This window comes from Mustela putorius, unplaced genomic scaffold, assembly GCF_011764305.1.
Source record: "Mustela putorius furo isolate JIRA1106 unplaced genomic scaffold, ASM1176430v1.1 tig00003867_pilon_pilon_pilon, whole genome shotgun sequence".
Classification (NCBI taxonomy): Eukaryota; Metazoa; Chordata; class Mammalia; order Carnivora; family Mustelidae; genus Mustela; species Mustela putorius.
The window spans coordinates 680,832-705,290 of record NW_025422019.1 but is presented as its reverse complement, the minus strand read 5'-3'; the positions used below and the strand labels follow the sequence as shown (position 1 = coordinate 705,290).

At 40.9% G+C, this 24,459-nt stretch overlaps 1 protein-coding gene and 1 long non-coding RNA gene across 8 annotated transcripts in view; one reads left to right on the top strand and one right to left on the bottom strand.

The window, feature by feature from the left end:
- The window catches only part of ARHGEF4 (Rho guanine nucleotide exchange factor 4), a 251,231-nt gene that overhangs the window by 140,901 nt on the left and 85,871 nt on the right, over nt 1-24,459 (top strand). For 5 of the 6 annotated variants that reach the window (XR_006602418.1, XM_045066525.1, XM_045066523.1 and 2 more), the window contains one exon: nt 10,416-10,542. Coding sequence is in view for 5 of the 6 variants with exons in the window: in XM_045066525.1 (XP_044922460.1) it covers nt 10,416-10,542 (127 nt within the window). In the remaining variant the exon portion in view is untranslated. Of the gene's footprint in view, nt 1-10,415; nt 10,543-19,029; nt 19,501-24,459 lie in introns of those variants that run through there. The other variant, XM_004777771.3, reaches the window with a different exon arrangement.
- On the bottom strand, nt 181-18,741 carry LOC106004224. Of its 2 annotated transcripts, XR_006602419.1 has the most exons (4): nt 18,652-18,741; nt 13,498-13,766; nt 10,534-10,584; nt 181-441 (listed from the first exon to the last, which is right to left on the bottom strand). It is a non-coding gene; the product is annotated as an uncharacterized LOC106004224 (long non-coding RNA). The 2 variants fall into 2 exon arrangements; XR_001177148.2 differs by lacking the exon at nt 181-441 and having other exon boundaries at nt 10,491-10,584.

Sequence of the window (24,459 nt, the reverse complement as noted above, 5' to 3'; positions counted from 1 at the left end):
TCCCTTCCTCTCTATCAGCCCCTTCCTGAACAATTAGCTTGACTCAGAGCCATATGTTAGGATAAAAGAAGAAGACAATCTCTTTCCTCAGGAAGCTTACAGTCTAGCTAGAATGCTAACACAGTAATAAAATGTATATTGAAATTCGGTATACATAAAACCATAAGTAACTATACTGAAATACAGATGCTGTAGTGTATTCAACAAAATATTGTTAACAGAAAGGCAATGTGGAGGGAGCACAGGAAATACCTTGCAGACGGGGAGATACTTGCCTGAAGAATTGATGAAATTTCACTGGGGGATGCATTTCAAGTAGAGAGAATAACAAAATCAAGGGCATGGTAGGGAGAGTCTGTCCAAAATAGTGGTGTAAAAAGAAACTGAGTTCACTTCCTCCTGTGCACACCAAATCTACAGCTACATGTGGAACAATTCCCTCTGAAAAAAAGAACTGAAAACTAGTTGAAATGTTCCTCCACAACAAAGGATAAAAAGACCACATGGAGAATGAGATAGAGAAGCAGAGACATGGTGTTTCCAAATCCCCACCCCAGAAACAGAGACACTCAATAGGAAGGGACCTCACAAGTCTAGAGTTTCTCTCAAAGAAGGGAGGGGTTTTTGCCCCCACATGAAGCACCCAACCCCTGGGACCTTCACCAGAAAGACAAGCCCCCAAAACATCTGGCTTAGACAAACAATGAAGCTTACATCCAAGTGACACAAAGGACTGTAGGAAATGGAGATACTCCTGTTAAAGGACTTATATGCAGTCTCACTTACCCCAGGAACAAATACAAAGTCATCAGCTTAAAAACCACCTATACTATCATGAAGGGGATCCATTTACTAATCTTAAACATCTGCTATAGGAGAAGTGACAGATGGGACTATGGAGGCCAGCAGTGTACATGATTACAGCCCCACAAGAATGTATATATTTACATACTTTGAAAGCAACTGCGTGAGGGTCAGACTTCTAATCAGCCTGAAATGAGGTGCTAACTGAGATCCTTCTCCTTGGATCATGACAGGTCTTGGTGCACCTTCAACAATGGGAACTTATCAAGAATAAATCAAACTACTTAAACAACCATAAATGTCCAAAAGACAAACAAGAATTAGGGCATGGTTAAATAGTAAATTTCTTCACCTACACAAAGCCACTCCTTCAAGACTGGTAGAGGGACCTCTTTTGCATAATACATAGAAACAAATTCAGAGTCAAGCAAAATGAGGAAACAGAAGAGTATGTTCCAAGCAAGAGAAGGATATAAAACCTCAAAAAGATCTCAATGAAAAAGATGTAAGTAATATACCTGTTAAAGAATTCAAAGTAATGGTCATAAAGATGCTCACTAAACTTCAGAGAAGAATGAATGAATACAATGAGAACTTAAAGAGGCAGAAAATATAAGAAAGTACCAGACAGAAGTCACAGAGCTGAAGAACACAATAACTGAACTGAAAAACACACTAGAGGAGTTCAAAAGCAGACTGACTCTAAAGAATCAGTGATCTAGAAAACAGGGCTCAATCAGAGCAGTAAAAACAAACAAAAATCTTAAAAAGTGAAGATAGTTTAAGGGATCTATGGGACAACATCAAGTGAGATAACATTCACCATTCACATTACAAGGGTCCCAGAAGGAGAAGAGAGAGAGAAAGAAGCAGAAAATTTATTTCAAGAAATAATGGCTGAAAACTTTCCTAATCTGGGAAAAGAAACAGACGTCCAGATCCAGAAAGTCTATAAAGCTCCCAAAATGATGAATCCAAAGATATCCACATCAAGACTATTACAATTAAAATGTCAGAAGTTAAAGAGAGAGTCTTGATGCCAACAAGAGAAAAACAACTTGTTATGTACAAGGGAATCCCCATAACGCTATCACCAGAGTTCTCAGCAGGAAATTTGCAGTTCCAAAGACAGTGGCATTATTTATTGAAAGTTCTGAGAAAGAAGAAAAAAAAAAACTTTCAACCAAGACTACACTACTTAGTAAGGTTATCATTTGGAATTGAAGAATAAATAAAGTTTTCCAGATAAACAAAAAGTAAATAAGCCCATCACCACTAAACTGGACTTACAAGAAGGATAAATGGGACATTTTTAGCTGAAAAAAAAATTAGTAATTAGTAACAAGAAAATACATGAAAGTAAAAATCACAGTAGTAAATTTAAATATATAGTAAAGGTAGTCTATAAGCCATTTATAAAGTTAGTATGAAGGTTAAAAGACAAAAATATTTTTTTAAAGATTTTATTTATTGATTTGACAGAGAGAGATCACAGTAGAGAGAGAGAGGGAAGCAGGCTCCCCACTGAGCAGAGAGCCTAATGCGGGACTCGATCCCAGGACCCTGAGATCATGACCTGAGCCGAAGGCAGCGGCTTAACCCACTGAGCCACCTAGGCGCCCCTAAAAGACAAAAATATTAAAATTAACTATAACTACAGTACTTACTTAAGGGATATGCAAAAAGATGTAAAATGAGATATCAGAAACAATGTTGGGAGGGAGTAAAAATGTAGATTAACAATGGATTCAAACTTAAATTATTGTCAACTTAAAATAGACTGTTTTACATATGTAGGATAAAGATATATATATATATATATATATATGCAGTACAATAGTACCAAAATATATAAATCAAATATTAATAGACCTAAAGGGAGAAACTGACAGCAATACAAAAGTAGTCAGGGACTTTAACATCTCCTTACATCAATGGATAGGTCATCTAAGCAAAGTCAGTAAGGAAACATTGATCTTCAACAACAGACTAGACATGATGGACTTAACAGATATATACAGATATAACAGATATATACAGAATTAAGCTTCTGGGTATATTCATATACCCATTTTAAATTCCATGCAAAAGCAGAATACACATTCTTCACAGGTGTACATAGAACATTCTTCAGGACAGACCACAGGCCAGGCCACAAAACAAGTCTCAATAAATTTAGGAAGAATGAAATTATATCAAGGTTCTTTTCGGACCAAAATGGTGGGAAACTAGAAATCAATTCAAAGAAGAAAACTGGAAAAAACACAAATAATCAGTGACTAAACAATATGGTACCAGAAAACCGATGGGACAATGAAGAAATCAAAATAGAAATTTTAAAATACCTCAAGACAAAAAAAAAAAAAAAAGGAAACACAATAATCTAAGATCTGTGGGGAAATGTGGTTCAAAGAGGGAACTTCATAGCAATACAGGCCTACTTCAAAAAACAAGAATAATTTCAATGAACAATATTAATTATATACCTGAAGGAACTAGGAAAAGAACAAATGAAATAAAAAATTACCAGGAGGGAAGAAATAATAAAGATCACAGCAGAAATAAATAGAGACGAAAAGACAGTAGAAAAGATCACTGAAAATAAGGGCTGATTCTCTAAATAGTTAAACAAAACTGACAAACCTTTAGCAAGGATCACCAAGACCATACTTTCGCTATTGTATATCCTTGCCTGTGTCACAAATTAATTGACCATACATGCATGGGATTATTTCTGGGCTCTCTATTCTGTTCCATTGATATGTGTCTGTTCTTATGCCACTTCTATGCTTTTTTTAACTGAGGACAGTTGACATAAAATATAATACTAGTTTCAGGTGGAAAACAGAGTGATTTGACAAATAAATACATTACTAAGTGCTCATCACAGTAAGTTAATTGCCATCTGTTACCACACAAGTTGATTACAATATTATGGACTGTATTCCCTTTGTTGTACTTTTAATCCCTATAACTAGAAGCTTGTGCCTCTTAATCTCCTTTCATTTCATCTCTTCCCCCACCCCCTGCCCCTCTAGAAACCACGAGTTTTTTCTCTATGACTCTGTTTCCCTTTTTTGCTTGTTTTGTTTTTAGATTCTACATATAAGTGAAATCATTTATCTGTCTTTCTCTGTCTGGTTTATTTCACTTAGCATAATACCTTAATTCATCCTTGTTGTCATGAATGGCAAAATTTCCTTCTTTTTTATGGCTGAATAATAATCCTATTGTATTCAATTCCATAGTACACAATATATTCTTTATCCATTCATCTATCTGTGAACACTTGGGTTATTTCCATATCTTGGCTATTATAAGTAACACTGCAATAAACATAGGGTATTTTTCACAGAACTAGAACAAAAAAATCCTAAAATTTGTATGGAACCATAAGAGAATAGCCAGTATCTCAATATCTTGAGAAAGAACAAAACTAGATATAAATACACAGTGGAATATTACTCAGCCATAAAAGAAAATGACATCTTGCCATTTGCGACAACATAGATGGACCTTAAGGGAATTATGCTAAATGAAATAAGTCAGACAGAGAAAGATAAATACTATATGATTTCACTTATATATGGAATCTAAAGAACAAAACAAAACTCATACATACAGAAAACAGAATTGGTGATTTCAGTGGGGAAGAGGTGGATAGTAGTCAAAACAGGTAAAGGGGGCCAACAGGTACAAACTTCCAGTAATAAAATAAGTAAGTCATGAGGATATAATACACAGCATGGTGATTATAGTGAATAATATTATAGCACATACTCAAAATTTTCCAAGAGAGTAAATCATAAAATTATCTTCATATGGGGATAGATGGTAACTAGATTCATGCAGTGATCACTTTGCAATGTATCATTATGTTGTATACCTGGAATCAACATGATGTTGTATGTCAAGTATACCTCTATAATTTTTTTAAGTGTGATAGTACGGAACTCATGGAATATGAGGGGTAGTGAGTGGTAGGTCCTTAATGGCCTAGAAAGGCAGAAAACAGCAGTTGTTGCAGTGGTTATAAGATAGAATGTAGAAAAACTTGGCTCTATGTCAGTCAATCCTGACTTGATTCTATAAGCAATGGCAGTCTTTCAGGGCTTTAATATAGGAGTGACATGACAGATCTGGTGTGAAGTAAGAAGAGAAGGATTTAGGAAAATGTATTAGTAATCCCTGTGAAAGTGGCTAGATAAAAAGTTTTGTGAAAATGATGCAGTCACCAGCTTACATGACTGTTTTTAAAAATCAGATGTATTGGTTGAGTCCTGAGTGTGACCAAGTACGTGGTCTATTCTGGAGAAAGTTCTATGTGTACTCAAGAAGAATGAGTATTCTGTTGATTTAGGGTGGAATGTTCTGTATTTATCTATAAGGTCCAACTGGTCCGATGTGTCATTCAACATTCTTGTTTCTTCATTGATTTTCTGCTTGGATGATCTGTCTATTGCTGAGAGTGGTGTGTTAAGATCCCCTACAATTAATGTATTCATATCAACATGACTCTTTATTTTGTTTAACAGTTGGCTTGTGTAGTTGGCTGCTCCCATGCTGGGAGCATAAATATTTACAATTGTTAGATCTTCTTGGTGGATAGACCCTTTAATAATGATGTAGTGTCCTTCTGTATCTCTGACTATGGTCTTCAGCTTAAAATATAATTTATCTGTTATGAGAATAGTTACCTCAATGTTCTTTTGAGGCCCACTGGCATGAAAGATTGTTCTGCATCCTTTACTTTCAGTCTGGATGTATCTTTAGGTTCCAAAAGTCTCTCTTGTAGACAGCATATGGACTGGTCCTGTCATTTTATCCAGTCTGCAACCTGTGTTATTTTATGGAAGCATTTAGGCTGTTCACATTGAGAGTGATTATTGAAAGATGTTTTTATCTAATGAAGTCCTTGTTTCTATAAACTGTCCCTATAAATTTGTGTTCTGTGTCACTCTTGGATTCTTCTTTTATAGAACCCCTCTTAATAATTCTTGTAGTGCCAGCTTGGTGGTCACATAATGTTTTAAGCCTTGCTGGTCTTGGAAGCTCTTTCTCCCTCCCTTGATTCTGAATGTCAGTCTTGCTGGATAAAGTATTCTTGGCTGCATGTTCTTCTCATTTAGTGCCCTGAATAAGTATTGCCAACTCTTTCTGGCTTTCCAGGTTTCTGTGGACAATTCTGATGTTATTCTGATGGTCCTTCCTCTGTACATAAGGAATCCCTTCACCCTACCTACCCCTAAGATAGTCTCTCTGAATTTATGACTTGTGAATTTCACAATGAAGTGTCTGGAGGCTTTTCTAGACTTGTGGATCTTGAAGGGGATGTCCTCTCTGCCTCTAGGAAATTGAAGAAGACACAAAAAGATGGAAAAGCATTCCATGCTCATGGATCAGAAGAAAAAACATTGTTAAAATATCTAAACTGCCTAGAGCAATCTATACTTTCAATGTTATTCTGATCAAAATTCCACCAGCATTTTTCAAAGAGCTGGAATGAACAATTCTAAAATTTTTTGGAACCAGAAAAGACCCCAAATTGCTAAGGAAATGTTGAAAAAGAAAAAGAAGAATGGGGGCATCATGTTGTCTGATTTCAAGCTTTACTACAAAGCTGTGATCACCAAGACAGCATGGTACTAGCACAAAAACAGACACATTAACCAATGGAACAGAGTAGAGAGTCCAGATATGGACCCTCAACTCTATGGCCAAATAATCTTCAACAAAACAGGAAAAAATATACAGTGGAAAAAAGACAGTCTCTTCAATAAATGGTGCTGGAAAAATTGGACAGCTATATATAGAAGAATGAAACTCAACTATTCTTTCACACCATACACAAAGATAAACTCAAAATGGATGAAAGGCCTCAGTGTGAGGCAGGAATCTATCAAAATCATAGAGAAGAACATAAGCAGTAACCTCTTCAACATCGGCCACAGCAACTTCTTTCAAGACACGTCTCCAAAGGCAAAGGAAACAAAAGCAAAAATGAACCTTTGGGACTTAATCAAGATCAAAAACTTCTGCACAGCAAAGGAAACAGTCAAAAAAAACAAAGACAAAGAGGCAACCCATGGAATGGGAGAAGATATTCGCAAATGACTCCACAGATAAAGGGCTGATATCCAAGATCTAAAAAGAACTACTCAAACTCAACACCCCAAAAAAACAGATAATCATGTCAAAAAATGGGCAGAACACTTGAACAGACACTTCTCCAAAGAAGACATGACAGACATATGAAACAGACACGTGAAAAAAATGTTCATCATCATTAGCCATCAGGGAAACTGAAATCAAAACCACACTGAGATACCACCTTATACCAGTTAGAAGGGCCAAAATTAACAAACAGGAAACAACAAGCATTGGAGAGGATGTGGAGAAAAGGGAACCCTCCTACACTGTTGGTGGGAATGCAAGTTGGTGCAGCCACTTTGGAAAACAATATGGAGATTCCTTAAGAAATTAAAAATAAAGATACCCTATGATCCTGCAATTGCACACTGGGCATTTACCCAAAGATACAGATGTAGTGAAAAGAAGGGCTGTATGTTCATAGCAGCAATGGCCACAATCACCAAACTGTGGAAAGAGCCAAATGTCTTTCAACAGATAAATGGATAAAAAAAACATATGGTCCATATATACAATTGAGTATTATGCCTCCATTAGAAAGGATGAATACCCAACATTTGTATCAACATGGATAGGACTGGAGTCAGCATGCTGACTGAAATAAATCAAGCAGGGGCACCTGGGTGGCTCAGTGGGTTAAAGCCTCTGCCTTCAGCTCAGGTCATGATTCCAGGGTCCTGGGATTGAGCCCCACATCGGGCTCTCTGCTTGGCGGGGAGCCTGCTTCCTCCTCTCTCTCTCTCTCTGCCTGCCTCTCTGCCTACTTATGATCTCTGTCTGTCAAATAAATAAAATCTTTAAAAAAAAAAAAAAGAAATCAAGCAGAGAGAATCAATTATATTATGGTTTCACTTACTTATGGAACATAAGGAATAGCATGGAGGACATTAGGAGAAGGAAAAAAGAATGAACTGGGGGAAATTGGAGGGAGAGAGGAAGCATGAGAGGCTGTTGACTTTGAGAAACAGAGTTTTGGTGGGGAGGGGGTGGGGGGTTAGGTGAGCCTGGTAGTGGGTATTAAGGAGGGCCACGTATTGTATGGAGCACTGGGTGTGGTGCATAAATAATGAATCTTGGAACACTGAAAAATAAAATAAAATAAAATAATAAATAAAATAAAATAATTTAAATATGAAAATTAGATATGATTTCGCCTCCATGTGAATACATACATGGCCCATTTCACCTTAACCAGGATTAAAGTAGACTTTTAGAGAATTCTAAGTCTGAGATTCTGTGATTTTAACAGGTTTGGGGTCTAAGAGCAAATTCTGATAATTTAATAGGAAGTGGAGATTATATACTAGTTGAGTCAAATAATGTTCTGATACTTTCTACAAGTAAACACAAAAAGATACATTACAGGTATGATCACCTAAAGAGTATGATGAAGAATAATACAATATAGCTTGAAAGAATCAGAACACTAGGAATTTTAAAAAAGCATATGAAGAAGGAATTGGAACACTGGATCACAGTTCTCAAAGTGTAATCACTTTACTACTGTGGATTATTTTGTACGTTGCTTAATCCAAGTAGGTGAACACTCTCCAATTAACTTTCTATCACTGATTTCTAGTGTAATTCCATTATGGTCAGAGAAGCATATTCTGTATGATTCCAATCCTTTTAAACTTGTTGTTGTTACTGTTATCATAATCATCAAGGACATAGCCTCTCAGTGAATATTCTGTGTGCACTTGAAAGCAATATATATTCTGTGATTGTTGGGTGGGCTATTTTGTAACTGTTCATTCCAGTTGGAGGATAGTATTGTTCCCTTCACCTGTCTCCTTGGTATGTTTTTTGGTTTTTTGGTTGGTTTTTTTTTTTTTTTTACTTTTTCTATCGATTACTGTGGTAAAAGTGTTAAAGTACCCAACCATAATTGTGGTGATTCTAGTTCTCCTAAGCACACTTGCTTGATCATGCGAGGGATAAAAAAGAAAAGGAAAGGGAACATTTACTTGAATACATACCAAAATTTCAAAGTTAATACAGTAACTTTACAAAGTAGACAAAACGGGAAGAGGCCAATTTTATCTCAGGATGATGGGAGGATAGAGTCAGTATCCCTTGTCTTTCCAAGACCCTACGTAACACTTGTCCTTACAGTTTTAAGGGTAAGGGTAAGTTCTGCCATCCTGAGGAAGGTCTCATAATTATGATATGTCAGGGACTTGATCAGTTGAATTTTAATTAAGCACTCCTAGAACAAAATGTCTTGGTTAAAATTAACAGTTATGCTTTTGGAGAACTGTAGGGCCATGTGACTGATCAGCTAGGGGAGAGTTAGGTGTTTGAAGACTTTCTCAACAGTCCTCATTTTATATTGTTGAATGACAATCTATTCTTTTTTTTTTATTTTTTAAATTTATTTTCAGCATAACAGTATTCATTCTTTTTGCACCACACCCAGTGCTCCATGCCATATGTGCCCTCCCTATTACCTACCACCTGGCTCCCCCAACCTCTTACCCTCAAACCCTTCAAAACCCTCAGATTGTTTTTCAGAGTCTATAGTCTCTCATGGTTCATCTCCCCTTCCAATTTCCCTCAACTCCCTTCTCCTCTCCATCTCCCTATGTCCTCCATGTTATTTGTTAAGCTCCACAAATAAGTGAAACCCTATGTTAATTGACTCTCTCTGCTTGACTTATTTCACTCAGCAAAATCTCTTCCAGTCCCTTCCATGTTGATACAAAAGTTGGGTATTCATCCTTTCTGATGGAGGCATAATACTCCGTAGTGTATATGGACCACATCTTCCTTATCCATTTGTCCGTTGAAGGGCGTCTTGGTTCTTTCCACAGTGTGGCGACCGTGGCCATTACTGCTAAACTTTGGGGGTACAGATGGCCCTTCTTTTCACGACATCTGTATCTTTGGAGTAAATACCCAGTAGTGCAATTGCAGGGTCATGGGGAAGCTCTATTTTTAATTTCTTGAGGAATCTCCACACTGTTCTCCAAAGTGGCTGCACCAACTTGCATTCCCACCAACAGTGTAAGAGGGTTCCCCTTTCTCCACATCCTCTCCAACACATGTTGTTTCCTGTCTTGCTATTTTTGGCCATTCTAACTGGTGTAAGGTGGTATCTCAATGTGATTTTAATTTGAATCTCCCTGAGGGCTAGTAATGATGAACATTTTTTCATGTGTCTGATAGCCATTTGTATGTCTTCATTGGAGAAGTGTCTGTTCATATCTTCTGCCCATTTTTTTATATGATTGGAATGACGACCTATTCTGCCACAATTACCACATATGGCCTCATAGGTTGTAGACTCTGGGAGAAGTTTTGTGGTTTGTTTGTTTCTCATGGATTTTGATGTGAATGGCACCTCCTGAAGCTGTGTGCATTTTGGCTGTGTACCCTGCTCCCAGACATAAAAAATTTTGATGTTGTAATGACAGCATATCATCTCCTTTCTTCTCTCTGCCTCTTTCCTCCTCTCCCAGTATTGGAGGAAGATGACCATTACCTCTCCAGAGTCTTTGAGTCTTGCTAGAAGAATACATCCATTCTCCCAGAGTGTCCCAACAGGATTGAACTGCATGGGTTGGCCAGAGTACATACCTGACACTGGTGAGTTATGTGTCTCTCTCTTCTGTTTTACACTCCAATGTCCTATAAAGAACAAGAAGTGAGAGAGTGTTGTTGATTGTTATGTTTACTTGTCTGGCAAAAGTAGCTTAAAGGTGAAACAGATAAGACAACGTCTCTTATCCCTTCAATTAGGAAGAGGTCCCTAACACCCTGAGAAAGGGAATTCTTGGATTCAGGAAGACTCCATTATTGAATTCCCAAACCTATCTCTGTTTATTTTAAGTAGAACTAATGATCACCTCTTGGATACTGTAATGGGATATAATTTGTAGAAGAAATAACCACAGTGAGTTGTTTCTAATTTAGAATAGAACTTGAGTGTTTTCCCTTCTAAGAGACAAGCCTCTTCCTCTAGTTTTATGGCCACCTCTGTGAGACCATTTCCCAAATCCATAGCAAACAGCCTCACATCACATATTCGGCCATAAAAGGGTTGGCCTTTGTGCCAGAAGGAAGCTGGGCCCCAGTGAAAGCAAGCATAGGGCATCCTCATACACAACCTTCACCTGTACTAGACCTAACCCAGGAAAGGATGGGCATGTTGAAAATGCTCAAGGACTTCTAGTGGAAGGACAGGTATTACGTCTTGAGAGGGTACAGATTATATTAGATTGGAATCTTACTGTCTAAAAGCTGGCTAGAAGGGGGAGCCAAATACAGTGTTATGAAGGATAAAGAAGGGTAAAGCCCTAGACAGGATTAAAAAGGCAAGCTAGCTACATCTGTCAAATATGTACTGTGTCAAGACTTGGGGAGTGGGAATATAGGACTGATAGGAGCAGAGTGACCAGGCTCTGAGCATCAATGCTATCCTGAGGAAGGTCAACTCAGTGCATACTGATGCTGGTCCTGGGGACCTGGCTGCTCTGATTAGCTGGTGGACATGATTGGTTTCCATTCACAAATGTATGTGCTTATGCTGCATCATGCAGTGGACTTTAATGGTTGTGATCATGAATTCACAATAAGAAAAGTCATGAAAAGTTACTTTACAACTGCTGAAAGAATCTTTTCAAGGGGGAAAAAAAAAGATATTTCTAACATAGCTCTTCATTAAGTCATGGGATTATTTAGAGGCTCATGGAAGGGACCATAACGGATTAGAGCAGCATTTTTCCAGTAATAATCCTCATGGATGATTTTGGCCCTTGAAGTTAGAACATCCTTACAAAGCCAAAGCTTAATAATCACATAGTCCTATTATTTCAGATGTTCATTTGAATTAATTGACAGGTGAATTTATTGCAGAATAAGAAATTTAAAAATCTCAGTGACACATTTGTCCTGGTATGTCTGTCTATCGAGAATACTGGTTTGGATGTCAGAGTTTAGGGCACTGGCTCTAGCTGCACTTGATATAGGGATGAGAAATTGGACACATCCCTCGGTTTCTCTGTATTTCAGATTCCATTATTATTCGAAAAAGAAATGATAATTCCAGCTTTCCCATTTCACTGGGTTAATAGGAGGGTCAAGTTAATATGGGCTTGGATCTCTGCATTTACCTTAAGAAAGCATTCTTTTCTTTAATTATTGCTCCTACTCCAACTGTTCTGTTTCAAGCTTCTGAGATTTCTACTTTCTGTAGATTATATTTCCAGTTTTATCCTTGGTACCTCTCTCATTCTTTTCTTTCTTTCTTTTTTTTTTTTTTTATCCTTTTTCCTCTTAGTTTTGGGAGAAATTTTTAGGCTTTTTTTATTCTTTGTTTTTCTGGTTTTATCTACCTGTTAATTGCCTTCATTAGGATTTGTGATTCAGTGATCGCACTTTTAATATCTCCATTAAACCTTTCCAATGTCCTCTAAAAGCTTGTTAAAAACAGAAAATAGAGAATTTTGTAAAACTTTTTCTCCCATTCATTTCCAAATTCATCTGCATTTCTTTTGCCTATTAGTTTTTCTATAGGTGAAATTTCTCTATTGTCTTATCTGAACAGACATCAGTCCCTCACCAGCAAGGGCTTATTACCATGGAGCACTGGAGACAGCACTTTTTTTTCTTTTCCTTTCTTTTTTTTTCTTTGGTGTGATCTTCTTTCTTTAACACAGGCAGTTGTAGCTATAAATTTCCCAGCAAGCATGCATTAACTGTGTCCCATAAGTTTTGGCAAATTTTGTCTTCATTTTCATTTATCTCAAAATATTGTTTGATTTTTCTTCTCATCTGTTCTTTGATCCATTGGTTATTTAGGAGGGTATTTGTGAGTTTCCTAAATTTCCTGTTACTTATTTCCAATTTTATTCCATGTGGTCAAAGAACATACTTTGTATTATTTTTATCTCCTCTTAAATTTACTGAAGTTTGTTTTATGGACTAACATTGGGTCTATCCTATAAAATATCCCATGTGCACTTGAAAAGAATGTATACTCTATCATTTGATGGTATGTTCTATAGATGTCTAGTAGGTCTAGGTTTGTAGTGTTGTTCAAGTCTTCTATTTGCTTGATCTTCTGCACAGTTCTTTTATCCATTACTGAAAGTTGGATGTTAAAACCTCTAACTACTATTGTTGAATTATCTTTTTCTCCTTTCATTTCTGTCAGCTTTTGCTTTATGTATTTTGGTGCTCTGTTATTAGGCCTATATATGTTTTAATTGTTATATCTTCCTGATGGATTGACCCTTTTATTGTTAAACTCAGCTCTTAAACTCCACTGATTGGCAGTTGATTGCTCTACTGTTTACAACAATGCCTTGGGACATCAGTTGCTCTACAAACTAATTCAATTAAATTCTCACTCCTTCGAAGAAATAGTTTCAGAGTTCTGGGTTTGGTGTTTGTTCTGATCCCAGAAGGACTCCCCCCAAATATCTTATTCCTAGTTTTTTCTTGAGACTGTCATAGGTTCCTGTTAAAATCCTTTAAACATGGCTGAGTAGGAAGTAAAAATGTAAGCTTTTGTATAAAATATATCACAAATTCAGTCACCTTGGAGGGAGCTGTAAAGAGTTCCAGCTGAAAGCTTCGCCTCTTACCAGTATTTCTTTTCTGTGTTTGAAGGAGTAGCTGAGGCATAGCCGAGAATTAGCCTGATGTGGGAGCATGCTACCATCTGCCCCATAAGTTGGTGCCCAAGATGAATTGCTCCATATCCACTTCTCTCTTTATAGAGCCAGCAGAGCCAGATACAACTCTTCCAGTCACCAGCACAGCAGATGCACATCACATCGCATGAAGCCCTCTGCACCTCCAGAGCCCTGGTAGTTGGGGACAGAGTGAAAAACACAGCTTCTTTAGGGAAGTGAGTTCTCCAGCCAAGAGATAGTAATAGAGAAAGCCCTATGTTCTTGACTTTAGCCATGGGAGTAGAATCTCCAACTCCTGAGCTAGGAAGAAGGGTAGATGGAGTGGTTTTTAGTTCAAATCAAAATGCTCGCAAAACGCACAGACTCTAACCCCTCTTAGTAACCATCCTTAATTTTCTTGAACAGATGTTTCCTTATTTGTGATGCTCTTTCTCTTGGTAGCTGTGGGCATAACAAAGATTAAAATTGTCCTGTGTTTCTTGTTTCAAAGTACATATGTATGTATGTGGAGTCTTAAATGTTTTATTAGTCTGCAGCTAATTAGTTTATTGTAATATTGTATGTACAGTGAGATCAATGTCTTGTGTTTTCATCCTTTGTGAATTAAAAATTCTCACTTGTTTTTTCTTTTGTAATAACAAAACCAGTAATATTTTCCTGTCTTGACAACTTGATTTTTAGTAGACACTATATTGAAGGCTGAAATAAAAAATTAAAAAAAAACAAAAACGGCCCCTGAGGACCATATCCAGAGGTTTTAAGTGGTGACTTTTAAGTAATTTTTACCAGTTACATTGGGAAGTGTGTCAGGAGAATTTGTCATTGTCTTGCCTGCATGAAGTCATTCTTAATTTCCCCTATTTTTATAACCTATTAGTAATTTCAGTTAGAGTCTTAAAGGAGATAAGTTAGATGACTGAGCTCATATCAGACTTACTTGATATCAAGATCCATTGCTTAAACTTCCTCATTATATCCCCAACAACTAGCATTATGCTCTGTACAAAGTAGGCTCACAGTGTCTCTTATCAATGATACTGATAATATTCCAACAAGAACTGTCTAGAGAATGCTTAGAATTAGGAGGAAAGGAATTAACAAATTACATAGTGGTTCAAAGCATAGCTGGTGAGCACTAGAACCAATTCCACCATTTCCTAGACGAGTGGCCTTGGATCTTTCTTAGCTTGTTAGGTTCAACCTAAAAATGAGGCCAAAAATTAGCAAGACAGGAAACAACATGTGTTGGAGAGGATGTGGAGAAAGGGGAACCCTCTTACACTGTTGGTGGGAATGCAAGTTGGTGCAGCCACTTTGGAGAACAGTGTGGAGATTCCTCAAGAAATTAAAAATAGAGCTTCCCCATGACCCTGCAATTGCACTACTGGGTATTTACTCCAAAGATACAGATGTCGTGAAAAGAAGGGCCATCTGTACCCCCAAAGTTTAGCAGTAATGGCCACGGTCGCCACACTGTGGAAAGAACCAAGACGCCCTTCAACGGACAAATGGATAAGGAAGATGTGGTCCATATACACTACGGAGTATTATGCCTCCATCAGAAAGGATGAATACCCAACTTTTGTATCAACATGGAAGGGACTGGAAGAGATTTTGCTGAGTGAAATAAGTCAAGCAGAGAGAGTCAATTAACATAGGGTTTCACTTATTTGTGGAGCTTAACAAATAACATGGAGGACATAGGGAGATGGAGAGGAGAAGGGAGTTGAGGGAAATTGGAAGGGGAGATGAACCATGAGAGACTATAGACTCTGAAAAACAATCTGAGGGTTTTGAAGGGTTTGAGGGTAAGAGGTTGGGGGAGCCAGGTGGTGGGTAATATGGACGGTACATAAGGCATGGAGCACTGGGTGTGGTGCAAAAACAATGAATTCTGCTATGCTGAAAAGAAATTAATAAAAAAAAGGAGAGGCCACTAATAGTACCTATTATGTAAAGTTATTGTGGAAGTTAAATAATATATATGAAATACTTAACATTTAGTATATACTTAATAAATATCAGCTAACATTTCAGACATTTCTAGACACTGTTGAGTATGTACATAGCACTTCATTTAATCCTTACAATAATCCTGAAAAAACTTAAGAAGTTTAAACAATTTACCCAAAGTTACAAGTAGTAAGAGAAAACTAGAAGTTGAACTCAGATCTCTCTGATTTTAAAGCTTCTTCTGTTTAATACTGTTGTAGAACCTGAAGTACAGGGTTAGTCAAGAGAGACAGGAAGGAAGTCTATCCCTAAATTTAGAAATGTTTCAATCCCATTCTATGTCTGTTTCTACATGTATAGTTCAATTACAGCTCCTATTTTCACATCATTGAGCCAGCCTCAAGCAGTGATCCTCTGTGCTGACCCTTCTGATAAAGACACTGTATTATTGTTAATTTACAGAGAGAAGTAATTACTTATAATTATAAACCTATCATGTGATATTAAGAGAACCAAAATCTCCTCTCTCTTTTATTAATATCAGAAATCGATGAGTTTGATGGGCTTCCCATGGTAGGGAGGTAGCTAAGTCTCACTGAATCAACTTTTATCCCCCAAAACTTCCTTAACCTTGGGCAATAAGCATTAATTTTAGCCACCAGGGCACCTGGGTGGCACAGCTGGTTGAGCATCCAACTCTTGGTTTGGGCTCAGGCCATTCTCTTGGGATTGTGAGACTGAGCCTTGCATCTGCTCCATGCTCAGAGGGGAATCTACTTGGGATTCTTTCCCTCTCCCTCTGTTCTTCCCCAATGCATGCATTTTCTCTCTCTGGAATAAATAAATAAGTCTTTAAAAAAAAAAAAAAACTTTAATTTTAGCTGCCATTATCACCGTGGTCTTAAGAAATGTGGATCCATTTTTCATACTCAAACTTAGCAGTACAGCTGAGACCAGGATAGCTGGTTCAAGTAAGAGTTTACTAAGTCTCAGGAAGAATTAAAGGAGCATGGCGCTTGGCTGTCTGGCTGTCAGTGGCTTACAGAGGCTAGATTTGCCCATGGCTCCTGCCATCTGAAAAATATTTATCTACACTTTTTCTATCCATCCACTCAGGATGACACATCATCTGCTCAAGGGCCTGATCCCAAAGAACAAGAATGCTCCCTTCCTGCCTAGTTGGCCTCCTGCTCAGTTCCAGGCCCCCAGTCATTCCTCCACAGGCATGCACAAAGCGCTCAGCCTGTAATGGGCCCAGCCCCCATGGTCTATGGGGGCAGACGAGATATAAACAACAAACCATTGACAGATAAATGAAGGATAAATGAAGTTTTGCTGAGGAGGTTATGTTTTCTAAGATCTATGTTGAGGAAGAGCCAGTGCCCTGAAAAGCAAAAGAAGAGTATTCCAGGTAAAAAGAACAGTAAGTGCAAAGACCCTGAGGCTAGAAGGAGAAACAGCAAGGTGGCAACAGTAGGTGAAACACAGAGAGCAAAGAATAGAGGAGATAAGAGTTGCAGACATAGTTCAAATCAGAACACACAGGGTCTTGCAGGTCTGGCTAATTGTGAGGAGACGATTCTGGAGGGCAGGAGCATGACCTGGTATGCTTTATATTTTGGAGCTCTTGCAGGCTGCTCTGTGGAGTAAGTTAAAAAAAAACTGGCGCTGTCTTCTAAATCCAGTGTGATAATGGTAGCAGTAAAGACAAGGAGAATTTGACACTTACTCTGGAGCAGAACTCAGATTTGCTGATGAGTTGGGAAAGATGTCTCTTGATCTATGTCTCATGCTGGCAATGACCACCTCTTTCCTGAGCACTTCTCCTCACCCACAAGAGCTTATCTCCAAGTCCTCAACCAGAGAGCTGCACAAGAATACGAGGGAGACTCTTCTCGCAGAACCACCCACAATCAGGAATAAGGGGAGGGAAGAATTGTTCTTCCCAAGGGCAGGAAAGGATGGAGGCATACGGAGTTGTTAGGAAAGCACAGTTTTCCCAGACAAGTAAAGTAAATTGAGGGAGGGGTCTTCAAGACGCAGATTGGCTCAGTCACCCTCTAGTGCCCATCCACTAAACACCCAACAACACCAATATTACCTTATCCTTGTATAGAACTTTGTGCTTTACTGAAATGTTGGCATGCCATTATCCCCAGCCCCTGCATCTGTTAATACCTGCAGATATTAATATACTCATCTGATAGACAAGATAACAGAAGGCCTACAAGGAGAGGAGATAGATAGCTATGATGATGCAGTGTCCCTTATGGTACAGACCTAGGAGCACATATTGCTTAAGGAAGGAGATGGGCCACAGGAAATGGACCCCAAATGCAGGGAAGGGGAGAAAATGACCACTTTTCCAGCATCCACCCTATACCAGCAGGTGTGTGGCAAGTACCTCTCATTTTATCCTCATTATCATTAATACCTCAGCCACTTTACAACCATCTCCCTAGGGGCTGGAGGAGCTGGAGGAGGGACAATACTGGGCGTGGGAGGCTGGGAGAGTGGGAAGTTGGGAGGGAGGGTCAGCAGCCCTGATCAGCTAATATCAATCCATATTAGGACTCCCCTCACACATCTCCAAGACCAAGTCTCCCACTGTTTTCACCTTCCAGATTTTATATTTCATATAGACACTTCTGGTTTATTGTTCATATTATTGTTCTGGTTTGGAACAGTGGAGGTATTTCACCTTTTAGGCATACTCCAAGAACCCACAGAACTCTCACAGTGTCTGGAAGGGTCAAAGCAAACAGCAACTTTCTTCCCTAATAATCCTTATCTCCAAACATTGATTTATTTCCCATTGATTTACTCTCCCGATTCCTTTTCTTTTCCCTGGTTTTCTTCTGATTTGCCACCACCACCTCCCACCATCCTGTCCCTTCTTTCACCTATTTTACCAGTGGGCCACCTGTTACAGCTGGGACCTTGTTTCCCCCACCCCCAGCAGGGCTCACGGTTGCATGCCAGAGTCACTGCCCCTGGATGAGTGTGGCCTCACATCTGCGTTCCCACCCCACATGGACACACAGGCACTGCCCGCAGTCTAAGCGGGATCCTTGAAGAAGAAAAGCCCACTGGCTTTACTCACCACCGTGGCCTCGAGGTGTCCCCTTCTCAGAATGACCCTATCCTAACAGACGCACGCGAATGCTGGCTGCGGGGGCGCGGCCCTGCGGGGAACAAGGGTGGCCAGGTGCCCCCGCGCGCCGCGCCCGCGCCTGCTGTCACTCCAGTCTGCGTGCGCGCGTGCGCGAGCGCGTGCAGACCGGGCCCGCGACCCGCAACCTGGTCGCCGCCGCCGATCTGCGCCCGCCAGGCAGGCAGGGAGTTGGCCGCGAGCGGAGGCGCCGTGCCTTCCTGGGTGGGCGCCTGCCCTGACCCTGAGTGGCGCGTGCCCCGTGCCTGCAGAGGGTCCCCGCCGCCGTGGCCGCACAGCCCGAGCAGGCGGCTCCCGGCCGGAAACCTCCTTAGCGGAGCCCCATGATGTCAGCTGGCCCGAAGCTGCGGCCGTGTGGCGACGGGGATGGGGCCGAGGACGCCGCGCGATCGCCTGCACGCCCCTCGCCCTCCCACGGCGCTGCCGGGTCCGGCGTGGGCTCCGGCTCGCTCGCCCTGTCGCCTGGCAGCCCCACCACCGCAGCGGCCCCTGCGCCCTGGCCCGCGCCTCCCCCCGCGGCCCAGCCGCCCCCAAGCCTGTGGCTGGTGCTCGGGCCCGCCTGCATGAGGGCGCAGCAATGCCCGAGCGACTCGAGCGGGCCGACGAGCGGCGACCTCGGCACTAGCAGCAGCAGCGGCGGAAGCAGTAGCTCCGGGCTGTCTCCGAGCTCGGACTCGGACAGCAGCGGAGTAGTGTGCGGCGGCCGCGGCTGCAGCGGGGGCATGCGCGGTGCCCTGTCCCGCTCCTGGAGCCTGGAGAGCCTGCGCTCGGCCACCGCCGGTAAGGGCGCCGCCCGCGCCCCTGCCGCTCCCCGGGTCTGTCCTTTCTCCAGCTGCTGCTTCTCTCCTTTACCCCTGGAGACTGTCTTGCTTCCTTTCCACTCCTTCCTCACTTTTCCTGTTTTTCGTTTCCATCTTCTGGTTCCTTGCTTCCCATTGATTTACTCCCCCGATTCCTTTTCTTTTCCCTGGTTTTCTTCTGATTTGCCACCACCACCTCCCACCATCCTGTCCCTTCTTTCACCTACTTTTACCAGTGGGCCACCTGTTACAGCTGGGACCTTGTTTCCCCCACCCCCAGCAGGGCGCGTCGTCAACTGGAAACTGAGTGCTTAAGGTGAGAACAGAATTTGGTCCTTGATCCTCTGTTTTCCTTCCCCAAACTGTTGACCAATGACACCTGTCTGGCTTTCTGAGCTGCAGTTCTTTGAGCTCTGTAAAACAGAAGGTAGGAGAGGGCTCTCTGGCCAAAGGTGGACAGGATTCAGTGCATTTGGTCCTCGCTTCAGAACAGGCTCCCCACCCAGAGAAGGGGGTTGTCTTGGACCCTCTGAAATAAGCAGTGCTGTTTCTCTGAGATGGGGTTGCTCTGGGGCTCCAGGGACCATGTGCTTCCCTAGTGCCCCCCCCCTTTTCTATTCAGAAGGCCCAATTCTTGCTATAGAGTGAGAGAAAGACTTTGACCCTAAATATTAATTAAGTCCAGACTAGTTTTATAAATGGTATTGGCCTACCCTTGGTTAGTTGGCAAACGGGATTCTTTATATTTTACTTCTTGCAAACATTCAACAAGTTATTTTTGAGCTCCTGATGTGGGAGCTCTAAAGGAAGATAAGTGTTGCCCAGAAATCAGAAATGGGGAGTTGGGGGAAGGTAACACTTGCCCTATGCTTGTGCGTGGTATAGGGGGTGCGACCTGTGAGAGCTATATGGTCCTACCAAGGACTTGATGTGGAGGTAAGGCTGTGCGTGTGCCCTGGTCAAAGCAGCAGAGCCAGAGAAGAGCAGGGGGCCATACAGACAGCCGTACCCCTTTTCCCCAAGGGTGGAGTACAGGCCATGTTGGGGAGTAAAGGTTGACTTCCAAGGGTTGTGAGAGTACCCTTACTGGCAGATACAGGGTTGGGACCCTGCTCTAAAATAGATGGGTTTGGAAAAGGAAAGTGAAGGATGCCCATTGTGTTGAGCATTCCATGATTCTCATCTGCTTTGTCCCGAAACAAACACGTGAAACTCAGAAAAGTTGGTGTCTCGTCCAAATAAAAGTTTTTTCAGAATTCTACAGCTGACTCCTTCCCATCCCAGTTCCCTTGAAACTCTCCATTCCCTCCCTTCCTCAGGTACTTAGATAGAACGCAACTTGAGAAAACCAAGCAAGATAATACCATAAGTGGGACTTTAAGGAAACTGATAAAGGATGCTTTTCTCTCTCTTTCTCTCTCAGCCCAAATAGCTTTCCTTCCACTTTAGAGTGAAAAGGCTTACGTGTTCCACCCCAGAAATGGCAAACAGGCCCAGAGAAGATCAAGAGGTGGCCCTGGTACCCCCAAGGTCTCCTTTGCTCCAGGGCAGGAGTGAAGCAGATGGAAATGGGAGAGACCTAGGTTAATTAGGTGACCTTGAGATTCAGGGACTCCCCAGACCACACCAGGGGCACTGAGGCCACCTGAATGAGTTTTAGAGATAACAGCTATATGGGTATGAAGGTCTGGGGTGGTATATATGTGTGTGTTAGGAGGTAAAGAAGTTAAAAGCTAAGGCCTGGAAGGCTGCTCCTTGAGGAACTCAGAGTTGCCCCTATAATGGAAGGACAGTGTTTAGAGCAACATGATATTGGAAGAGTTGATGTGAGACCCAGAAGCAAATGCCGCGCCCCTCACAGAACACAGGTACTGCTAGGCATAAAGAGCTCAGGGAGTGCTGGTCAGTAACCAACCACAGAGACCCAGGGCTTGAAGGCATTTTTTAAATCCCCTCTTGATCCCCTGCTCTCAATCCCAACCTTCAACCCTCTACTCCCTGCCTTGTTTGGGGGACCCTGTATCAGTTGTATTCAATACTATATTCGTAGCGGTGCTACCATGGACCCTGTAGAGTTTTATGAGTCCATGACACCATCACAACTGGATTCCAGGAGAGAATTAAACCCTAATGTCCTAAGACATCTACTGTATGCAATGCATGAATTTTCTTCTCTTCTTCTAAAACAGCACTAGCTATTCCATCCTTGAGAGAAATTAAGAAAATAGGCACTTGAGTAGTACTTTTTAGATTTGTGGTTTAGATGAGGAGATCTGGTTGGAAAGGCTGCCATGGAAGGGGATTCAATGTAAAGAACAAAGGGAATTTGTTGAGCATCTTCTTATGGTCCATGTTAACTTCTTTACCACATAAAAGTCCAGTGAGGTAAGCATTATTATCCTATAACTCAGGTACAAAAACAGGATCAGAGAGATACAATAATTTACTCAAAGTTGCCTAGCTAGGCCATGTCTAACAAAAGCTTCAGGCCTGGACCCATGTGATTTGATAAGGGCTCTTTACCAGGTTTGGAGTGGAGGCTCCAGTGGAGTGCCAGGTCCATAAAGAAAAGGTGTGTTGGATGGCATACGGGAGGGGAGGGTACATATTGAAGTAATGTCTTGGCTATTTGCATGCTGTTATCTTTATTTGAGAGCTATTTTTTCCCTAGATCCCAGTTATCTCATTTTCAAAATGAAAGCATGACTCCTTCTCTAATCAACTATAAAATTCCATGATTCTAGTCACAGCTATTGATTTCAGGTGGATACCCTCCATGAGTCAGCATTTTTTGTATATTCTATATTGTATTTCTGTTCCATCTATAGCTCTGAAACAAAATACATGTGTGTTTAATTGAACTGTTTCTTTCTTAAAAAAGATTCAGAATTACCAGTAAAAAATCCTTAGCAAACTTAATTATTGTTGTTGTGATTTTTGTAATGGAGTGTATTTGCTAAACATTTTTGTAGTTGTCAGCAAGAACCAGAAGGGCTAGTCCTTGAGGGCAGAATTGCAATACTTACCTGCAGAGCAGAACATCAGCTAGGTAATCTAGCAGAGAGCTGTAAATTCTCCTTATTTCCAAAAGACTTTTTGAATCTTAAATGTCCAATCTTGGCATTTTCCTTTGAAATTTCACTTTTCCTGGTGTGGAGAAGGCTTTCCTTTTAGACAGACTCTGAGAATTAAACACAGTTGACAAGGTGGAATTTCTGTTACCCTTCTTTCTACTCCACTGTTCTCATTCCCCTCACCCCCCAAATCAAGTGCCTGTAGTCTCTGCAGCCCTCAGCTATATTATCACACTGCTGCTGCTGGGCTAAGGCTTTTCAGATTTCTATTCTGGATATCTTGTCTGACAGAATTATTTCTCAGTTCAGGCTTCTGGGGTTGACAGTTTTCACTACCTGTGCTTTTGCATGGTTAATGTCATATGATTCCTTCTTGGGAGGGAATGCTTGCTACCCCCACATTTCCTCTGCAAGTCTCTGAGGCATTTTACTGACTCAGATAGGAATCAGACTTTTCAGAAGGCTAGGTCTGTCTTGTGGTCAGATATTTGTTTAACACTTAGCATGTCCCAAGCACAGTACTAGGCACTAGAGATGGTAGACAAATAAGACAAATCATACATTTTGCCCATAAATAAATGACAGCAGAGCGAGACAGACAGTGACAGTTCATTATAAGGGCTCTAATAGAAGTAAATCCAATGGGATGATGTAGTGAGTCAGGAGCACCAAGCCCTTGGTGCCCAAGCCCAAGTTGCATCCACTCTCAGTGAATGATTCTCCAGAAAGATTCACAGAGCTTGGAAAAGCTGTTACATTCATGTTTCCAGTCTATTACAGTGGAAGCCTACAGACTAAAATCAACTAAGGCAAAAGGAGTGTAGGGCAGTGTATATAAGAGAAATCAGGTGTATACTTCCAGATGTTTTCTCCCATGGAACCATGTGGACCATGCATAGCTTTCCCAGCAACAGTGTGTGACAACATGCAGGAAGTATTGCCAACCAGGAGAATTTGCCTAAGCCTTGGTGTCCAGGGTTTTTAATTGGAGGTCATTTACTTAGGCACATAGTGTCCACAAGACTGACCTTAGCTGCTTAGTCTCCAAGCTCTCCAGCGGTCACACTGATAGAGTATTACCCAGGAACCCCCATCATAAATCACACTGTTAGTATAAAGTATCTGGGGTGGTTGAAGACCCCAGGTATACAAAGCCACTCTTATCAGACAGGATATTGCAAGGACTTAGAGTCAATCTCTCCAGAACCAGCTGAAGGCCAGCCTTTCCTTCAAAATGTATAAGGTTTGAACATCCCCAAACCTTTACTGTACATCCCCAAGCTTTCCCAAGGAAGCTCAGAAGAGAGGCACCAGACCCTACTAGTTATGAGGGGCAGAGAGAGGGAGAAGTGAGTCAGAGAAACCTTTTAGGATAAGGTACTGCCTAAGTCCTATTGCCTGCAAATTAGCTGTGTGGTGAGAAGTAGAAAGAGCCTTCATGAGGAAGAGCCAACATGAATGTAGAAAGATGTACAAGGGAGGGGAGCCTGTGTTTAGAGCACCTATGCTAGGTACTGTGCCAAGTGCTTTAAATATGCAGGAATTGCAAATAATTTGGAATAAGGACCATAGCAAGAGATAAGGCTATGGCTCCATGCTAACAGTTCTTGGAGCCTTGGCAAGGTTTTAAGAGGGACACTAATGTGGCCAAATGCTTGCATACTTTCTGTCCTTCTTTATTTTTAAAGTTAAACACAGTAAAAGTTACTCTTTATGGTGATAAATTTTTACAGATGTATGCAGTTATGTAATCACCACTGTGATCTAAACACAGAAGAGTTCTATTACTCTAAAAAATTAATGCTGCTCCTTTGTAGTCACTGCCCTCCCCTACCCTCAGTTCCTGGCCAGTTTGACTATTCTAA